This window comes from Dipodomys spectabilis, unplaced genomic scaffold, assembly GCF_019054845.1.
Source record: "Dipodomys spectabilis isolate Male_0828 unplaced genomic scaffold, ASM1905484v1 ptg000499l, whole genome shotgun sequence".
Taxonomy (NCBI): Eukaryota; Metazoa; Chordata; class Mammalia; order Rodentia; family Heteromyidae; genus Dipodomys; species Dipodomys spectabilis.
This window is the reverse complement of record NW_024871176.1, coordinates 1,513,550-1,530,516: the sequence shown is the minus strand read 5'-3', so window position 1 is coordinate 1,530,516 and position 16,967 is coordinate 1,513,550. Positions and strand designations below refer to the sequence as shown.

Here is a 16,967-nt window from a genome sequence, read left to right as displayed (position 1 = left end):
AGCAACACCTCCAGTTGGATAATCTGAATGTCTCTAGACATTACCAAATGTCCCCAGAAAGGCAGAATCACCTGTGTGTGGCTCATGCCTGTAGTCCAGGCTACCCAGGAGACTGAGACTTGGAGTATGACAATGTGAAGCCAGCCCAGGCAAAAATGTGTGAGAGACTCCATCTCCAAAATAATGAGCAAAAAGCGGAACTGGAGGCATGACTCAAGAGGGCCAGTTCAGTAAATGAAAGGCCCTGAGTTCAAGACCCAAGTGCCAGCAAAAGAAAAAGAAAAAGGAGGAGGAGGAGAAGAAAGGAGGAGAAAGAAAAAGAAGAAGGAAGGAAGGAAGGAAGGAAGGAAGGAAGGAAGGAAGGAAGGAAGGAAGGAAGGAAGGAAAGAAGGAAAGGAAGGAAGGAAGGAAGGAAAGGAAGGAAGGAAGGAAAGAGAAGAAATTTTTTTTTGTTGGTTGTGAGGCTTGAACTCAAGGTCTGAGTGCTGTGCGCCTCTTCCTGCTCAAAGCTAGAGCTCTTCCAATTGATCCACAGCACCACTTCCAGTTCTTGAATGGTTAATTGGAGATAAGGGTCTCATAGGGACTTTCTGCTGGGGCTGGCTTTGAACTGTGATCCTCAGATCTCAGCCTCCTAAGTAGCTAGGATTTCAGGCGTGAGCCACTGGCACCCAGAAGAAGAAATTTAAGCTAGTCTCATAACACCCAGTTTTCAAGGTTAAATCAGTAAGTTCGACAAGGGAGGAGGGGCTGTGCAACTTTCAAGAACATTCCACCAGCAGAGGCCAGAGGAGAACTTACCTTGCCTGCACCAAACAAGTGGCAGCCCTTGACAGCTTCGAACACATTGGGCGAGATGTCGGGCTGGGCGGGAAGGTGCGACTGCGCTAGGGACTGCTTTACCTTCTTCACATCCACCAGACACAGGGCTCGCTCTTCACCTGGGGGCCACGCAGGGTCACAGAGAGCCATGGAGCCATGGCACAGACAGAATCCCCCACTATCCTCCTACAGCACGCTGAGTGTCCCCCATCCCCAGTGTGTGGGACTACGAGGGCTTTACTTTCAGGTTTTGGAATTTTTGTGTCTACATAAATGAGGTAGCGTGGGGATGAAATCCAAGTCTAGGCACCAAAACGCACTTGTGCAGCGTAGATACTTCCTAGTGTTAGTCACCTAGCCCAAAGGTAATTTTATACAGTGTGTTTAGCACACCTGTGGTTTGAACTGTGCTCCAGCACATGAGGGCAGGTGTGGAAAGGTCCACCTGTGGCTTCACGTGGGCATTCAAAAAGGTTTAAGTTTTGGATCATTCTGTGTTTTCTAATTAGGGATGTTCAATCTGTGAGCATATTTTAGGCCTGTGCTTTAGATCTAAGATTTAAAATTTTTTTTTGACCTTTTTAACTCATCTGTGGATGCTTGATTTAAAGGATATGCATATTCATGGGCAAAGGAAGTATACACACACATGCATGATGCACATGCATACATACATACATACGTACATACATACATACATAAAATGTGATTCTAGCTATGCGTCTGTTGAGGGGAATGAGAGCAAGGGTAGAGGAAAAAAGAAAGATGGAGAATAATTGCCTCCTGTCTATAATCCTAGCTACTCAAGAGGCTGAGATCTAAAGATCACAATTCAAAGCCAGCACAGACAGGAAAGTCCAAGATACTATAGCTCCAATTCACTAGCAAAATGCCAGACTGGAGGTGTGGCTCAAGTGGTAGAGTGCCAGCCCTGAAGGAAAAAGCTGAGCACAAGTCCCTGAGTTCAAGTCCAGGAACCAGCACCCCCAATAAAACAATCAATTAAAACACACACATGAAGAAGGAAAAAGGAAAAGAAGGAGAAGGAAGAAGAAGAGGAGGAAGAGGAAGAGGAGGAAAAGAAAAAGGAGAAGGAGAGTTGGACTTTTAGTCAAGATTCTCGGAGAAAGAACCTGCAGCCATAAAATTGGAGAATGTGAGCTGAATTTTCAAATATGCTCCTAGGCGCAGGAACAATGAGGATACATGCTATAAAGCAACAGGCCTGAACTATGCAAATATGTGATGTAAAGGAAGAAAAGGATGGAACCATTCCATATGGAAGAATGCTTGCAATATATGTTTAAATGCAATTACTCTTAGGCCTAGATCATGAACTGGGGGGAGGGGCACTATAACAAAGCATTATTGGAGTCACAGGTAAAATCTGACAAGAGATAAAATAGCAGATAATTACATCAGAAACCAGGGTTAAAGATCCTGAATGCAAACACTGTACCATATGAAACTATTTTCTATGTTACACTATGACACACATCACCATACATTGGTCAGAACCCATACAATTTACGAGAGTAGACGTAGCGTAAGCTATGGGCTTGGTGAGATAATGATGTGTCAGTGAAGTCCACAGATAGTAACAAATGCTCCGCTGGATGGGGATGCTGACAGTGCAAAGGCCATGTGCAATGTGGAGGGCGGGGTGGAGGGGAAATCTCCAGACCTTCCTCTTGGTTTGCTGTGTATGTAAAACTGCCCTATAATTTGAGGGGATGAGTAAGGTTGGTAGAGATGGAGAGAACGATGGAAGGTGATATTGATCAAGACGCACCAGTGTTGATCAAAACACATCGCATTTGTAAACTGCCTTGTTACATGGCAATTCCTTTGTCCAAGTACTTTAAAATAATTTTAAAAATAAAAGCTCTTAAAGATAAAAATTTTAACACTTCTCTTAAACACAATCAGGGGAGGAGGGAAAGAGGGAGAAGTGGGAGAGAAGAGGAAGCAAAGAGCTGAGTGATCGAGAAAAGATACCTCCTGATCCTATTATTTCAGTCACTGAATCCAGCCATGCCTAAAACATAGCCTAACTAACAGATGTCTTAAATACTGAGGTGACAAATTATTGGTTGCTCTTAAAAGGAAAAAAAAAAAAAAGTACTGCCAAAGAAGAGAAAAGCAGATTGTGTCATATTCATGTAAAAGAATGCCCTTACTCTTGGGTTGAAATGCTGAAGAACATTCCTAAAATTAACTCAAATAAGTCATGGGGGGGCGGGGGGAAAGGAAGAGAGAGAAAAAAAAACCCGTAAGGTATTAGTGAGTGGTGAATCTGGACAAAAGGTCTAAGAGAAGACCTAGACTAAGAGAGATCACATAGCCCTCTCGTAGGGATCACATGTCATGGGGAAGCACTCGTGGGACATGATGTATCGTGGTACAGATGAAATCAGAACAAAGGGCTGGACTTCAATGAGTCTTTGAGGCCTGTCCCTTCCTGTGATTAGACATGGTTGGGAAATCCCTCAAGTGTCCGTGTGATTGGTCCCTAGGGCGGTCCTTTTGGAAGACCCTGTGGAGTCTTTGAGAGGCAGGGCCAAGTACAGAGTTCATAGATCAAAGGGTGGTGCATTCTCAGAAGATGGTTGCCCAGAGTTAAAGGGAGAAATCCCCAGTCCCACCTGGCCATCCACCTAGCCATCCTGAATGGAGATGTGATCTGCTTGCTCCAGCCCACATTCCTGGACGTTCTATTCACATGGCCAACGCTGTGCCCTCTGCACTTTGAACCTCCAGAACTGTGAGCCAAATACACCTTCTTTGTCATTAGTAACTTGCCTCTGGTATTTCATTCTAGAGAGGAAAGTGGACTAATACAGCTTCCTCCACTTGGGAAAATGATGAGTTACTCCTTGGGGCTGTAAGCCTAGGCTAGATTGGATGCTACAAGGAAAGCAAACATAGCGAGAGGCTTGGAATCAACAGACACACAGAGGAAAGAACCACACTGAGCCAATGGCTGCCAGGAGGGCCAGCCTTCGACTATCACCAGCACGAAATACAGCCCTCAAACTGTTTCCTTCCAGACTAAACAAAAAGACCAAAGGCGTCCTGGCCTCAGACCTGCTATCATGAGTAGCTTCTCCAGGTCCTTGATGATGTAAATTTGGAAGACGGCTCCAATTCCTGGGACGTGGGTTAAGGAGTTTTTCAAGACATTCAGTGCATAGAGCCCTTCCTCGGTGCCCACAAGCACCACCTGTGAAGGTAGAAGAATTCCAGAGACAGAACATAAGCACAGGAAGGTCTTCAGGACCATCCCAGAGCAGAAGCAACAAAGCTTTCTCGACCCTTTCTTTCTTAATACGGGAGGCTCGAACCCATTGCCAGCTGACAGAGCATGGGACACATTACCTGGTCACTGAAGGGCAGGGTGCAGTTCATGTCTAGGCGGTCATCCCCTTCCAGTTTCAGCAGGGAGTTTCCAAGCAATTTCTTTCCATATGCAAAAGAAAAAGAAAACAATGACGACATAGATTCATCTGTTCATCATCAACCCATCCAGAAAAACAATAAGAAATTTAAAGTGAAGGTCAGAAACACACATCTGCTCTTAGATTGCACTGCTCTGCACACCACCACCACCCCAACCCATTTTGTTTTTTTGGCAGTGCTGGGGACTGAACCCAGAGCCTCACATATGCTAGGCAAGCACTCTACCACTGAGCCATATCCCAAATCTCTGGCTCCAAGAGGCTGCAAAGTAAGACATGGTATTAACTGGTGTCTCTGGGACAGGTTCTAATGAGACAAGTTACAACTTGGAGGCAGAAGGCACTGAATGTCCCGGGCACAGGAAGTTCTTCTATGATAGGAAATAAGCTGAAACTACAGAGATGTCACCTGCAATAGATTAATAAGCCACATGGAAGGTTCTTCCCCACTAAGCTGCAGCAAAGGTGCAAAGCACAGCATCAGCAGCAAACAAGCCCTGGGCTCTCTTTACCTGAACCCATGCAGGCAGAAGCTTGTAGGAAGTACAGCCACGGGCCTATTGTGCACACATTAACGTGGATTTCAGTCAAAGGCTCACACAGGTAACTATGAAACAGTTCATCCAAACAAACCAGCAAAAGCTCTTTTCTGGATGCCCACGGTGAAGAATTCCCCCATTGCTAAGATTTGAAGCATTTATTAAAAGCTAAGTATCTGGTCTTTGGTGGGGCAAACACCAATGAGAGAGAAGTGATGTTTGCATCTTAGAATGTTTTAGGGGGAGTGATGTCAATCAAGGCACCTACACTTCTCACATCTTATGGAAAAGGAGGATTCCAAACCTGCCTACAGAAGGGTGAATAAGTGTACTGCAAAAGCAGCCAGGAAGGTTTTGAAAACCCTCCTGAAGTGGATGTGGCTGTTGGGGAACTATTGTGCAGCCCTGTGGCTCACAATGCAAGCCTTCCAATCAAACGAATGAACCAGAGTAAACAGGAGGCAGGACCATAAGCACACTGGCATGGCTCCACCGTGCCGCTCCTGAGCTGACTGCTGCCGCCCCACCGTGGCCTTGGAGCCTGTGCCTTCAACTCCACCACAAACTGACCAGGCCAGTCTGCAGCCATTGCCCCTCCGAGAGAGGGAAACTGAGCCAGCTAATGGCATCGCCAGTGTTGGGATCGGTTACCCAAGGTCAACCCACTCAACAAAGCAAGCTCCAGGGCTCCAGGTTTATACTCACAGCATCAGCTTCTGCTTTTTCTCTTGAAACTCGCCCACCTGCGACCACTGATTCTAAGGCGGCAACCCAGCGCTGCTTGTCAGGAAAGCTGGGAGCCAGCAGGTAGAGGGTTCTCCCTGGCCAGCAGGTGGTATGTGGGTGAGACTCCATCTTCAGTATGTATGGGACATCTAGGAGATTTCAGAAAGTATGGGATTGGGGGTGTGCATTGCCTCCAATCTACTGGCACGGATGGCCCTGAGATAGGAGAGACCCTGCTAGAGTCTTCATATCCCAGGGACAGCTAAGCCGCAGAGCAGAGGAAGGTGGGCCTCCTCCACAAAGCCAACCCTCCGTGTCCCCTTCCTGATCTGCCACACCCAGCCCACCTCCACAATGGGGATCCCCCGGGGCTCTACCTCACCTGCTTTGGCTGTGTTTGCGAGTTCAGAAGCACCAACGGCACCATGAATAGATACGTCCCCGTCGGGAAGGCACAGCTCAAATTCTTCCACCGGCCTCTGTCCAGCTTGGTACAAAGAGGAAAGGCAGAAAGAAAAACAAAAGAACAGGAACAAGAAGAACGAGGGGAGAGAGAAGAGAAGAGAAGAGAAGAGAAGGAGGGAGAGAGACAGGGTACGCGTGTAGGAAGGTGCACGAGGACAAGGGTGGGGGAAAGGTGTGCAGAGGAGGCAGAGAGGGAAGATAAAAAAAAATAAAGTGTGTCAGATGAGAGGCACCGTCAAATTTCTGATGACGATGCGGATTTATGGGTTAGTTGGCTGAGGCGGAAGTTCTCTGAAGGTGTATTAGCAGGTGGAATCTTCGGGACGGCACCCTGCGGGTCCTTCGGGGGGAAGACCTATAGATGTGAGTATCGCACCAATAACCTTTAGAGAAGTCATCTGGCTTTTTAACTTGCAAAATGGGAAAGCGCAGAAGGCTCGCGAGGCAGTCCAAAACAAAAAAAAATCAATAAATAACCAAAAACAAAACAGAAAACGAAGCCTTCCAAAGGCCAACACTGGGAGTCTCGGGTGAAGCCGCACGTGCAATGAAATTCCCCCCCTGAATTATTAATTTACCTTCTCGGGCTTCATTGTCATAAATGAGAACTTTGGATCCTTCCAGGACAATGTACTTCCTGTCCCAGCCTTGCTGTCCTCGTTTGTTATTCCTGGAAAAAGAAAGAAGGACCAGGGAAATGCCTGGACTCAGAAACTGAGTCAGGCTGCAGTTGGGGGTAAGAGGGTTAGTGAACCTCAAAAAGTTCTTTCTTCAGCCAGGCACTGGTGGCTCAGGCTTGTGATCCTAGCTATTAACAAGGCCTGGATCTGAGGATCATGGTTTAAAACCAGCCTGGACAGGAAAGTTTGTGAGACTCTAATCTCCAATCAGCCACTAGAAAACCAGAAGTGGTGCTATGGCTCAAAGCGGTAGATCAGTATCCTTGAGCTCAGGGACAGAGTCTAGGCCCTGAGTCCAAGCCCCATTATCAACACTCAAACAAGCACGCACGCGCGCGCACACACACACACACACACACACACACACACACACACACACACACACACACACATTTTTCTAGAAACCATCAAGGAATGGACAGGGTCTAAGGCAGCACTTGCCCAAGCACACACCACCCTGTAATAGTACCTGGGCACTTTCATCCACCCCTCCAGGTGCAGGCTGCCACTGGGCTCCTTGCTCTGGAGGCCTGGGGAGTTCATTTTGTCCCGGCAGAAGGCCTCAGTGAAGTGCGTGGCGTACTCAGCAGGCAGGCCGCAGGTGGCTGGCAAGCAGGTGGAGCACTTGGGATGACACATCACCTGACATTCTAGGGGAATGAAAACAAGCCCAACTGAGCTTGGATAGCTCCCTTCCTCTGCCTGCCAAACCCAGGTCTCCTCTATCCCCAGCCAGGCTCCTGTCAGTGAGGCTGGGCCTCCAGGCAACCCCTCTGCTGTCCTGAGTACCAGGCTCCAGGGAAAAGAGGACTCGAGAGAGCCACACACTAGACTCAGTTTTCCTGGCTTCAATCCTGTCTGTTCAAGCCCCAAGACTAGGGAAAAAAAAAAAATAGTTGGGTACTGGTGGCTTATGCCTGTAAATACTAGCTACTCAGGTGGCTGACATCTGAGGATCACAGCTCAAAGCTAGCCCAAGAAAGGAAGTCCACGAGACTCTTATTTCTAGAAAACCAGAAGTAGTGCTGTAGCTCAAAGTGGTAGAGCACTAGCCTTGAGCAAAAGAAGCTCAGGGACAGCATCCAGGCCCTGAATTCAAGCCCCACAACCAACCAAAAAGCAAACAAACAAATGTACACTTCCCTGATGGATTTTTTCAGACGGAGGTATGCAGGTGCCCACCACAGATGTGTGACCACAACTCTTACCAAGACATTTGGATGCCTGGCGTCCAAAATGCACAGTGTCCAGACACACAGCACACTTGGTGGCTCGCATGTTCAATCCCACATTAAATCGGTGAGGAATGTTGTGGTGCATGCGCTCCTTAAGACGCCGGCTGAATTCTGGAGGGGAAAAAAATTAAGTGAAGACAACTCAGAGAATGGGAACATAAGCATTTGCAAATCACATCTCTGATTAGGGATTCACATCCTGAATGAATTAAAAACCCCCACAACTGGAGACAGGTGGCTCACACTTGTAATCCTAGCTACTCAGGAGGCTGAGATCTGAGGATCGTGGGTCAAAGCCAGCCTGGGCAGAAAAGTCCCCATGAGGCTCTTATTTCCAATTAACTTCTCAAAAACTAGAAGTGGCACTGTGGCCCAAGTGGTAGAACACTAGCTTTGAGTACAAAGAGGCTCAGGGACAGTGCCCAGGCCTTGAGTTCAAGCCCCACAACTGAAAAAATAAAATAAAACAAAAGCTTCCATCCCTGGCTATTAGGAATGAGCTTTTAATTAAGAACACATTCCCAGGGGAAGACTATCATGATGGCATGGATGTGTGTGAAGGCAAATACATAAGGTGTTAAATATTTTAGTCACAAGTCTTTGCTTTCCAGATGAAATAGGATATCTAAGAGCTTGGCAGAACCCAATTTAAATTTATATTATTAAGGAATTTCTCATTATTACATGTAAAAACTGGAGAATTCTTTAAAGGCTTTTTTTTTTTTTTCATGATTAGCCTTTTGTCCAAAACTTAACTTTTTTAGTCTCAAAGTACTGATCTTGCTTTTAGATTCAAGTCTGTTAAAAGGGCTGATCCCTTTGTTCCCACCATGGAGCAGGCTCGGCTTCCTGGGTGACCTAGCTAATTAGAGGCAACTTCGAAAAGAGGAAAGCTCAGGATGCAAACCTCTGAATCCCATTCTGGTAAGTTCTCCAACAGACACAATAAAATGCCATCAAGATTCACAACTGAAGTAGGGCAGGATAAAGACACCGTGATGCTCAAGCATAGTTCCGCTCTTATTTTCCAGCCATTTTCCATGGCCTTTATAAAGTGCACTTCATGTCTAGGTGACAGAGTACTTTTGAGACGACAAAGAAAACTCCTTAACCTGGTGGAAGTCATCTATACAGTGGCACATACTACCAAAACTTGACATGCACAGAACCTTTAACCCAATGGTCCATTTCCCCCAAGGATTTATGGCACAGCCATGAAACCCACAGTGGTATAGGATGTTATTTATGTGCAATAAGAGACTGTAACCACATACAACCACAGCACCCACCGACAAAGGCCTGTTTCAGTATGCGAAGATAGGACCATACCACGAATTCCAAACATGAATAGGAAATGTTCTAAGGTAACATTGAAAGGTTTTTGCAGTATATAGCATAGTATGCTATGATATTTAAACAGGGCTAAGAAAAATATTCTCATAGTCTTAGATTCATGTAACACTCATGAGTTAATACAGATGTGGTTGCATGCATGAACCATCGCTGGAAGATTGAAATGGCTGACCTCTGAGTAAGGAATGCAGAAGGAAGGCTTACTGTACTTCTTACTCTCTTATTTCTTTAGAATTACCTGTTATGTTTTTGGTTTTTTTAACCAAAAGCTTGCATTTGTTAGAAAGTTGAAAACAAAATCTGGATGACTCCAACCCTTAAGCACAGATCTGGTTTGAGTGAGTCCCGCAAAAGTTCTTTCTTTTCAGTCGGTCATGGGGCTTGAACTCATCCCTCAGCTTTTCACTCAAGGCTAATGTTCTACCACTTTGAGCCACAGTAACGCTTCTGTTTTTTTTTTTTTATTTTTTGTTGTTGTTGTTGTTTTGTAACTTATTGGAGATAAGCGCCTCATGGACTTTGCTGTCCAGGCTGACTTCAAACTATGATCCTAAGATTTCAGCTTCCTGAGTAGCTCTGATTAGAGCCACCAGCACCCAGCTTCTGCAAATTCCTGTGTTGAAAATATAACCTCCACATTGGCACGTTGAAAGTTTAAGGTAAGTTTAAGGTAAGGCCCTGGGAACTAATTAGAGCTAAATGCAGTCATCACCCCCACAGGGGGATGGTATGTTTTCATACGAAGAAGGGACAGCTGAGCTGGACAATTCTGTTCCTCATGCTTGCCATGCTGAAATGCAGTACCAGACCCCATCTGATACTGGTGTACACACTTCCCAGTCTCTGGAACCAGGAGCCAAATAAACTTATTAGCCACCCAGTCTCAGAGAGTTTTGTCATAGCCACAGGAAACAGAGTTAAGACAAATACATACCCTCTGGAGTTGAAGACTCCTTCCTACGGCTGGAGGGCGGGGCAAGCAGACTCATGGCACTGGGCTGATGCTCGGGTGACCGCACAATGGCAGACATGGCAATCTGCTGCCTTGCAGTGGCTGGCGTAGACGGGTGTGGGTGGTCCGTGGCTTTGCGGTGGGCAGCTGCGGAGACACCAGTACAACGCCTGTCGGTTAACTGAACTGCCAAAAGGGCCCAAACCAAGCAGACTGCCCCCAGGTTGCCTTTCGAGTTACCCCAAGACCAAAAGGCCATGCACCACGCCACCATGGCCATCCCAAGGAGACTAGAAATCATGTCAGATCTGGACTGTAAGCGCATGAACCGTAACCAAGTTGCAGAACTAGTCTTGACCAATCTCACTGAAAACAAACTATCTGATCTTGCCCATCATAGGTTTAGAACATTTGACAGAAACAGAGCCCCTACCTTCTTCCCGGGCGGACCGGAGCTCAATGCGGGTCTTCTGAAGAGCTTCCTCTAGCTCTGCACAGCGAGCTTTCTCCTTCTCCAGGGCCAGCTTCAGCTCATTGTACTGAAGAGGAACCTGTGTGGGCAAAGCAGGGTCCTCTTTCCGTCGACTAAATAAACCCTAGCAATGGAAACAGAGATATCTCCTAACTCCTTGAAACTGGCACTGTGCGCTAGCTAGAGGAAAGCTGACTCGGGAGGAACAACCCACCAAGGCCAGGCGCATACTCACTGTAAGTGTGTTTAGTAAAAATGGCATGTGAAGGGGGGAAGGGGGAGGCTGAGCCTCAGCCCGTTCCTGACAGCTGAAAAAAAATGTAAGTGTGGGAGGGGGAGAGGGAGGGGAGGGTGGAAGTTTTCGCCAAGAGGTTTAAAGATGCTTGAACGGCCTCCACCTCTTCCTTTAGCATTCCCAGGACAGGAGAGTCATTTCCCGAGAGTCTTTCCCCCTCAAAAAAATGGAACCAGGAGAGATGGAGTATGGAGCCAGGAGGGCTGGTTCAGAGGTTACTCTTGCCTTTGAACTTGTCTCATGGTGCTTCGTTACAAGACACAGAGAAAGATGTTTTGGGGAGGGGGAAAAAAAATACAACACAAAAAATTTAAAATGATATCAAAATAAGGGGGCTTACTAAAATAGACGAAATGAAAACATTGAATGGACATGGAAAGGAAAAAATGCACGACAATAAAAATGGAAAGAAAAAGAAATGGACACCCCAACAACATTGAGTGACATGACCAGACAACAGTCCGCTGCTAAAATAAAGAAGATTAAATTATCGTGAGTATAAGATACGGCCACTCAAAACGCAAGAAAATCCTTCCGTGAGGTCCACACTCAGCAGGAAGCAACCCGTGAAATGCTGTGCTCACCCCTTACAGGACAGAGAGCACCAGAATCACTGGAACCAACCAGGGACACCCCCTCTCCCCAACCCCCAGCCTCCACACCTTTCTCCTAAGGATTCCGGGTTATCAAACCCTTTCCCATAGAAACAGTGGCAGCAGAATGGTACAACATCAGAGAGGAGGGATCAGCTCTTAGGCAGGTCATTTCAACTTCTTGGGTCTTTGTTAGCCAATTAAAGGCATTAGACTAGCTAAGGTATGAGGTATACACCTGTGATCCCAAACCTCAGGAGGCTGAGGATGAAAGGTAGTGAGTTCGAGGGAAACCAAGGCTACATAGTAAGTTACAAGCCAGCCTGGGCTTACACAACAAGACTGCCTTGAAATTAAACTAAATAACTAAATGAGACTAGATCATTCTAAGCCCATCCTCAAGTCCCACACAGATGACCTAAGAACTACACACAAGAGTCTCTGGCCTATGCCCTACTTGTCTCTCGGAAGCCCTATACACACGACCTGCCAATCCCGTCAGAGTCCAGTACATAGGACCTTCAAACCTGTTTGGAGTCGAGCATCTATCACCTGTGTATTAACCTCTCTCTGTGCACACCACTCCCACCATGCCCTAACCACTTCATGGGAGGAAAAAACAAAAATCACTCCCTTAGAGAAAGGCAGGATGATTCTGATGGCATGAACCATTTGTTGGATGTGATCAGTGACACCCACTGATAAAGACTATTCTAATTACATCTATACCTATTTTCCCACCCACCCCCCAAAAAAAAAGATGCAAATTTTTCTTCTATATACCTTTGATTAATATGTCTGCTGACTCATAATGGATGGAATTGAACTAACAATTGCCCTATGTCAAACACGTTGACCCACCTTTTTCTTTTTAGCAGGTTGGTCCATTTTGGCTTGGAGAAAATCAATGAGTTTGGTTTGTTGAGAAATAGTGCCTTCCATTTTCACCTTTTCGTGAGAATAGAGGACCTAAAATTCATGGGGGGAGGAAAAACACCTCAGAGTCTAGACAGAAGAAGGTTTTTAAATTTGGTACGTTTAAGAAAAAAAACTGGGGTGGTAGCTCAGTGGTAGAGTGCTTGCTTAGCATACACAAGGCTCTGAGTTCAATCCCCAGTAACACACAAATAAAGATAGATACACACACACACACACACAGAGATGGGGATGGGAACAATGATTCATGAGGGATCATGATTTGAGGCCAGCTATGGAAAAAAGTCAGTGAAACCCTATCTCAGCCAAATACTGGACATATTGGTTGATGGCAAGTGCCTGTCATCCCATGTATACAAGAAATATAAAAAGGCAAATGGCAGCCCAGGCCAGACTGGGGAAAAAAAATATAAGACCCTGTTCAAAAAATAACAAGCAAAAAATGCTAGAGGTGTAGCTCAGTGGTAGAGCATCTGATTAGAAAGAACAAGGTTCCGAGTTCAACCCTCAGTACTGCTAAAACAAAGTAGGTTTCAAGCTACTAGGCAGAGGAAATTCAACACCAACAGCACTGGGCTAATACATATTTTGTCCTGATTTCATTACAAGGTTTTAAAAAAAAAAGGATAAATGAAAAGCTAGATGAAAAAGAAAAAAAAAAAAGTCAATGACTAATTTTAGGATCCAATGCTGGGGTAACGAAATGTGTCATACAACATTATACAACATGAAGATACTTACCATCATGTCTTGCCTCTGAACACAATTGTTTTGGAGGCAGAGGGTGCAAGGTGAGCACGTTGCTCTTGCTAAGCATGCGCTCTATCACTGAGCTACTTCCCCAGCCCTTCATTCAGGTTTTTAAATATATATACTTGTTATTATCATTAAATGGTTGTCCAAAAGAACTGCCATTCAACACAGCAGTTTATGAACACAGTCCATTCTCCTCCCTCCCTCCCAACCCCCCACTTTCCTTACTTTTCTTAATTTTGTAGGATATGTATTGAATTATTTTGCAATTTAACAAACGCGTTTGTGCATACAATGCATCTTGATCTGTATCACCCCCTACAACATTTTCACACCCATGATACACTCCTCCTCTTATTTCTCTTAATTTTGTGGCATATACAATGCATTTTTCATTACATCCTCCCTTTCTCCCTTCATTCATCTACTCTCCTCTCACCCTCCTCCCTTTCCCACCTCCTTGCAAGTACCCATTTCCCAGTGCTTATTTTGTTGAGCTTTAACTTTGTCCTTCTAAAGAATTATACTATTTGAACTCTCCATAGACTCTTTTATACTTCAGTTAATTCATCTGAAATCACTTGCATATCATCCAGTGTGTTTACTTATAGCATTGCATTTTTTTTAAACAGATTTCCCCTGCCACTCCTCACCTGAATATTTTCCAGCTGGTATTCCAGATCACTTCTTTCTGTCTTCAGCAGGTCAGCCCGATCAAGGGCTTCTTGTAGGCCTTGAGTCAGACGGAAAATGTGGTTCTTCTGCAGGTCCATCTGCTGCTGTAACTTGGCTTGCTAAGTGGGGAGAAGAGCCAGAGAAAGGTTCAATACCTCACAGAACACACATGGCTCCCTACTTGTCCTCTTCCCAGCTCATGTCCAGCATGATACCAGTTGCGCTTTTGAAAGCATCTCCTTCCAGAATTACCATTTGTCTGCTAAGATGATATGGACCACAGCTAAAAAAGAATTTGAGAGCCAGGCATTATAAGTGGCTCACATCTATAATCCTAGCTACTCAAGAGGCTGAGATCTTGAGCTGGGTGCTGGTGGCTCATGCCTGTAATCCTAGCTACTCAGGAGGCTGAGATCTGAGGATCATGGTTCAAAGCCAGCCCAGGCAGGGAAAAGTCCGTGAGACTCTTATCTCCAATAAACCACTCAGAAAACTGGAAGTGGCACTGTGGCTCAAATGGTAGAGCACTAACCTTGAGCTGAAGAGCTGAGGGACAGCGCCCAAGCACAGAGTTCAAGCCCCACGACCGACCAAAAAAAAAAAAAAGAGGCTGAGATCTGAAGACTGAGGTTCTGTTCAAAGTCAGCAAGGACAGGCAGATTGGAAAATTCTCATCTCCAATTCACCAGCAAAAAAGAAAAGAAAAATCCAGAAGTGTAGCCAGGTTGGTGGCTCATGTCTGTAATTCAAGCTACTCAGGAGGCTGAGATTTGAGGTTAACAGTTTGAAATCAGCATGGGCAGAAAAGTCTGTGAGGCTCTTATCTCCAAATAACTACCAAAAACTATGGCTCAAATGGTAGAGTGCCAGCCTTAGGCAAACAAACTCTCTCAACTATGGCTCAAATGGTAGAGTGCCAGCCTTAGGCAAACAATCTCTCTCTCTCTCTCTCTCTCTCTCTCTCTCTCTCTCGTGCGTGCGCCTCCCCCCTCCCTTCTCAGAATTTGCAAAGAAAACTTGGATGGCCACAGCCACAGGATCTACAAGTCTGACTTCCCAATGGCTATGACCACTCAGTTCCATTTGTTCCTTTTTTTCCCCCCTCCTAGGATCTCAATGTCGTCTGGAAAAATCACTGTACAGGCAGTGTGTGTTGCACAGAAAGGATCACACCACCCCAAACCTCACGACTGCCCACAGGAACAGAAAGCCACAATTCTAGGGCATATACCTGCAATGTGAGGATAAAGGAAGAGCAAGATCCAGATTCAGCACAGGAATTGGCAATAATGGGCGGGGGGGGGGGGGGGCACGGAATCAGTTACTTGTACTGGAAGTAGTTTTGTGCTGAAAATCTCTTGCAGTTTTTACAATGGAAGTCAACCAGAAAATAGGGCAGACTATAGAGATACTGGTTTTATGGCTCACTTTCCTAAAATGTGTGTATCTTTTCCTAAATGTGTTCCATCTCAACGGGATACTGCTTGATTTCATCCAAAAACTGGGTTATCATCTAACCATCCTGGCTGGGACCCAAACAATCTCTTTCCTACTGCCTCAGACTCCCTGGAGATTTAGAGAAAGAGAGCCAGGAAAGAACGATTTACATCCTTAAGGGAATTTTCAAATGACCAGAATTTGCTGGTAGTCTTCCTCTTAATTCACTTCTGTCTGTCTGTGTTTTGCTTCCTATTTCTTCTTCTTTCTCTTAAGAGGTAACTGGTTCCCTGGGACATTGTGTTGGAAGAAGAAGAACCTGGACTCTGGAATCTTCCAGGCCCTAGTTTAAATCCTGGCAGAAATATGATCTTGGGCAGGCATCTCAGATTGCCTCTTAGAGCTTCATTCTCTTTATCTGAGGGTTGGGTATACCCTGCCTTTCTGGAAGATAGACTGAACACAGTGCATAGCAGACAGTAGGTGCTTAATGAATGTTGGTATGCTCCATTACCTATATCCCTCTTTTTTCCTTCCACCCAATTCAATGTTCCCCTTATGTTCCCCACTGCCTCTTCCCAACAACTCATCTATAACAAGAGATACTAAAGATCACTGGGCCCGGGTGCATAAATTGGAACTTAATCAATCCCTTAAGAAAAAAATAATTAAAAAAAACCCAGCTAAGATGCCCTCTGAAAAGGAGGTATCGCTCTCCCCCCCCCCCCCACAAACGCATACACAAGTACAAGATGGTTTCTTCCTTCCATAAATTATCCTCTTTAGTTTCTTCCCACTATTTTAAGATAACATTAATTAGTAGTCAGGAACCAGACAAACAAGTGATAGGAACAAGGATCTATTTGGTTGGCAGCTGGGCTCCAAACATCTTTCTGGAATAAACACATCAACTGTCCATTGGCTTTCCAAGAAATAGGCTGGTTATTTACTATAATAAAAAGAAAGAGTGACATTTACATCTATGAAATAACCTTACTGCCTGCCTTCCTCTCTCTCCCTTCTCGCCTCTCTCTAAGAAGAGCTGAGCAGGGTATGGAGGTGATCTTCAGGACAATGAGCCCTTCATGGAGAATCAGACCATGATGAAATGCTTTTCAAAGCCATTTAAGCTACTGTTCTGGGAGACAAATAAAGGCGTGTTCATAGTCATTGTTAGACTGAGAGGTGGGTCCTACTGATGTGTTTAAACTTGTCCAACACTCTGTGTGTGTGTGTGTGTGTGTGTGTGTGTGTGTGCAACAAGAAACTAAGCAGGTGCGTGTGTGTGCGCGCACGCTTGCAACAAGAAACTAAGCAGGTGCACCAAGTTGCTGGGCGCTGCCTGGTACATGAAACTACTCCAGTGAGCAGGATGGATGAAGCAAAGTCAACAAGAAGTTTAATAGATTTTTTTTTTAAAAAAGCAACAGAGTAAATGTAGATCATATTTTTTTTTAATTTTGTGAAATAGATCAGATATAATAGGTCAATAGCTGTCAATGGTATAATTCAACTACCTAACAGAGCCCAGGTAAAGCCAGGCACCAGTGGCTCATGCTTGTAAGCCTAGCTACTC

The 16,967-nt window shown here is 45.3% G+C and overlaps 1 protein-coding gene across 10 annotated transcripts in view; it reads right to left on the bottom strand.

The window, feature by feature from the left end:
* The window catches only part of Cit (citron rho-interacting serine/threonine kinase), a 166,004-nt gene that overhangs the window by 10,506 nt on the left and 138,531 nt on the right, over positions 1-16,967 (bottom strand). For 6 of the 10 annotated variants that reach the window (XM_042669642.1, XM_042669643.1, XM_042669644.1 and 3 more), the window contains 13 exons: positions 13,933-14,073; positions 12,452-12,559; positions 10,664-10,826; positions 10,213-10,377; positions 7,899-8,036; positions 7,160-7,340; positions 6,589-6,680; positions 5,928-6,032; positions 5,525-5,694; positions 4,793-4,837; positions 4,201-4,281; positions 3,910-4,045; positions 802-941 (listed from right to left, as the gene is read on the bottom strand). In XM_042669642.1, the coding sequence (XP_042525576.1) occupies positions 802-941; positions 3,910-4,045; positions 4,201-4,281; positions 4,793-4,837; positions 5,525-5,694; positions 5,928-6,032; positions 6,589-6,680; positions 7,160-7,340; positions 7,899-8,036; positions 10,213-10,377; positions 10,664-10,826; positions 12,452-12,559; positions 13,933-14,073 (1,665 nt within the window). The remainder of the gene's footprint in view (positions 1-801; positions 942-3,909; positions 4,046-4,200; positions 4,282-4,792; positions 4,838-5,524; positions 5,695-5,927; positions 6,033-6,588; positions 6,681-7,159; positions 7,341-7,898; positions 8,037-10,212; positions 10,378-10,663; positions 10,827-12,451; positions 12,560-13,932; positions 14,074-16,967) is intronic. The other 4 variants (XM_042669647.1, XM_042669650.1, XM_042669648.1 and 1 more) reach the window with 3 other exon arrangements.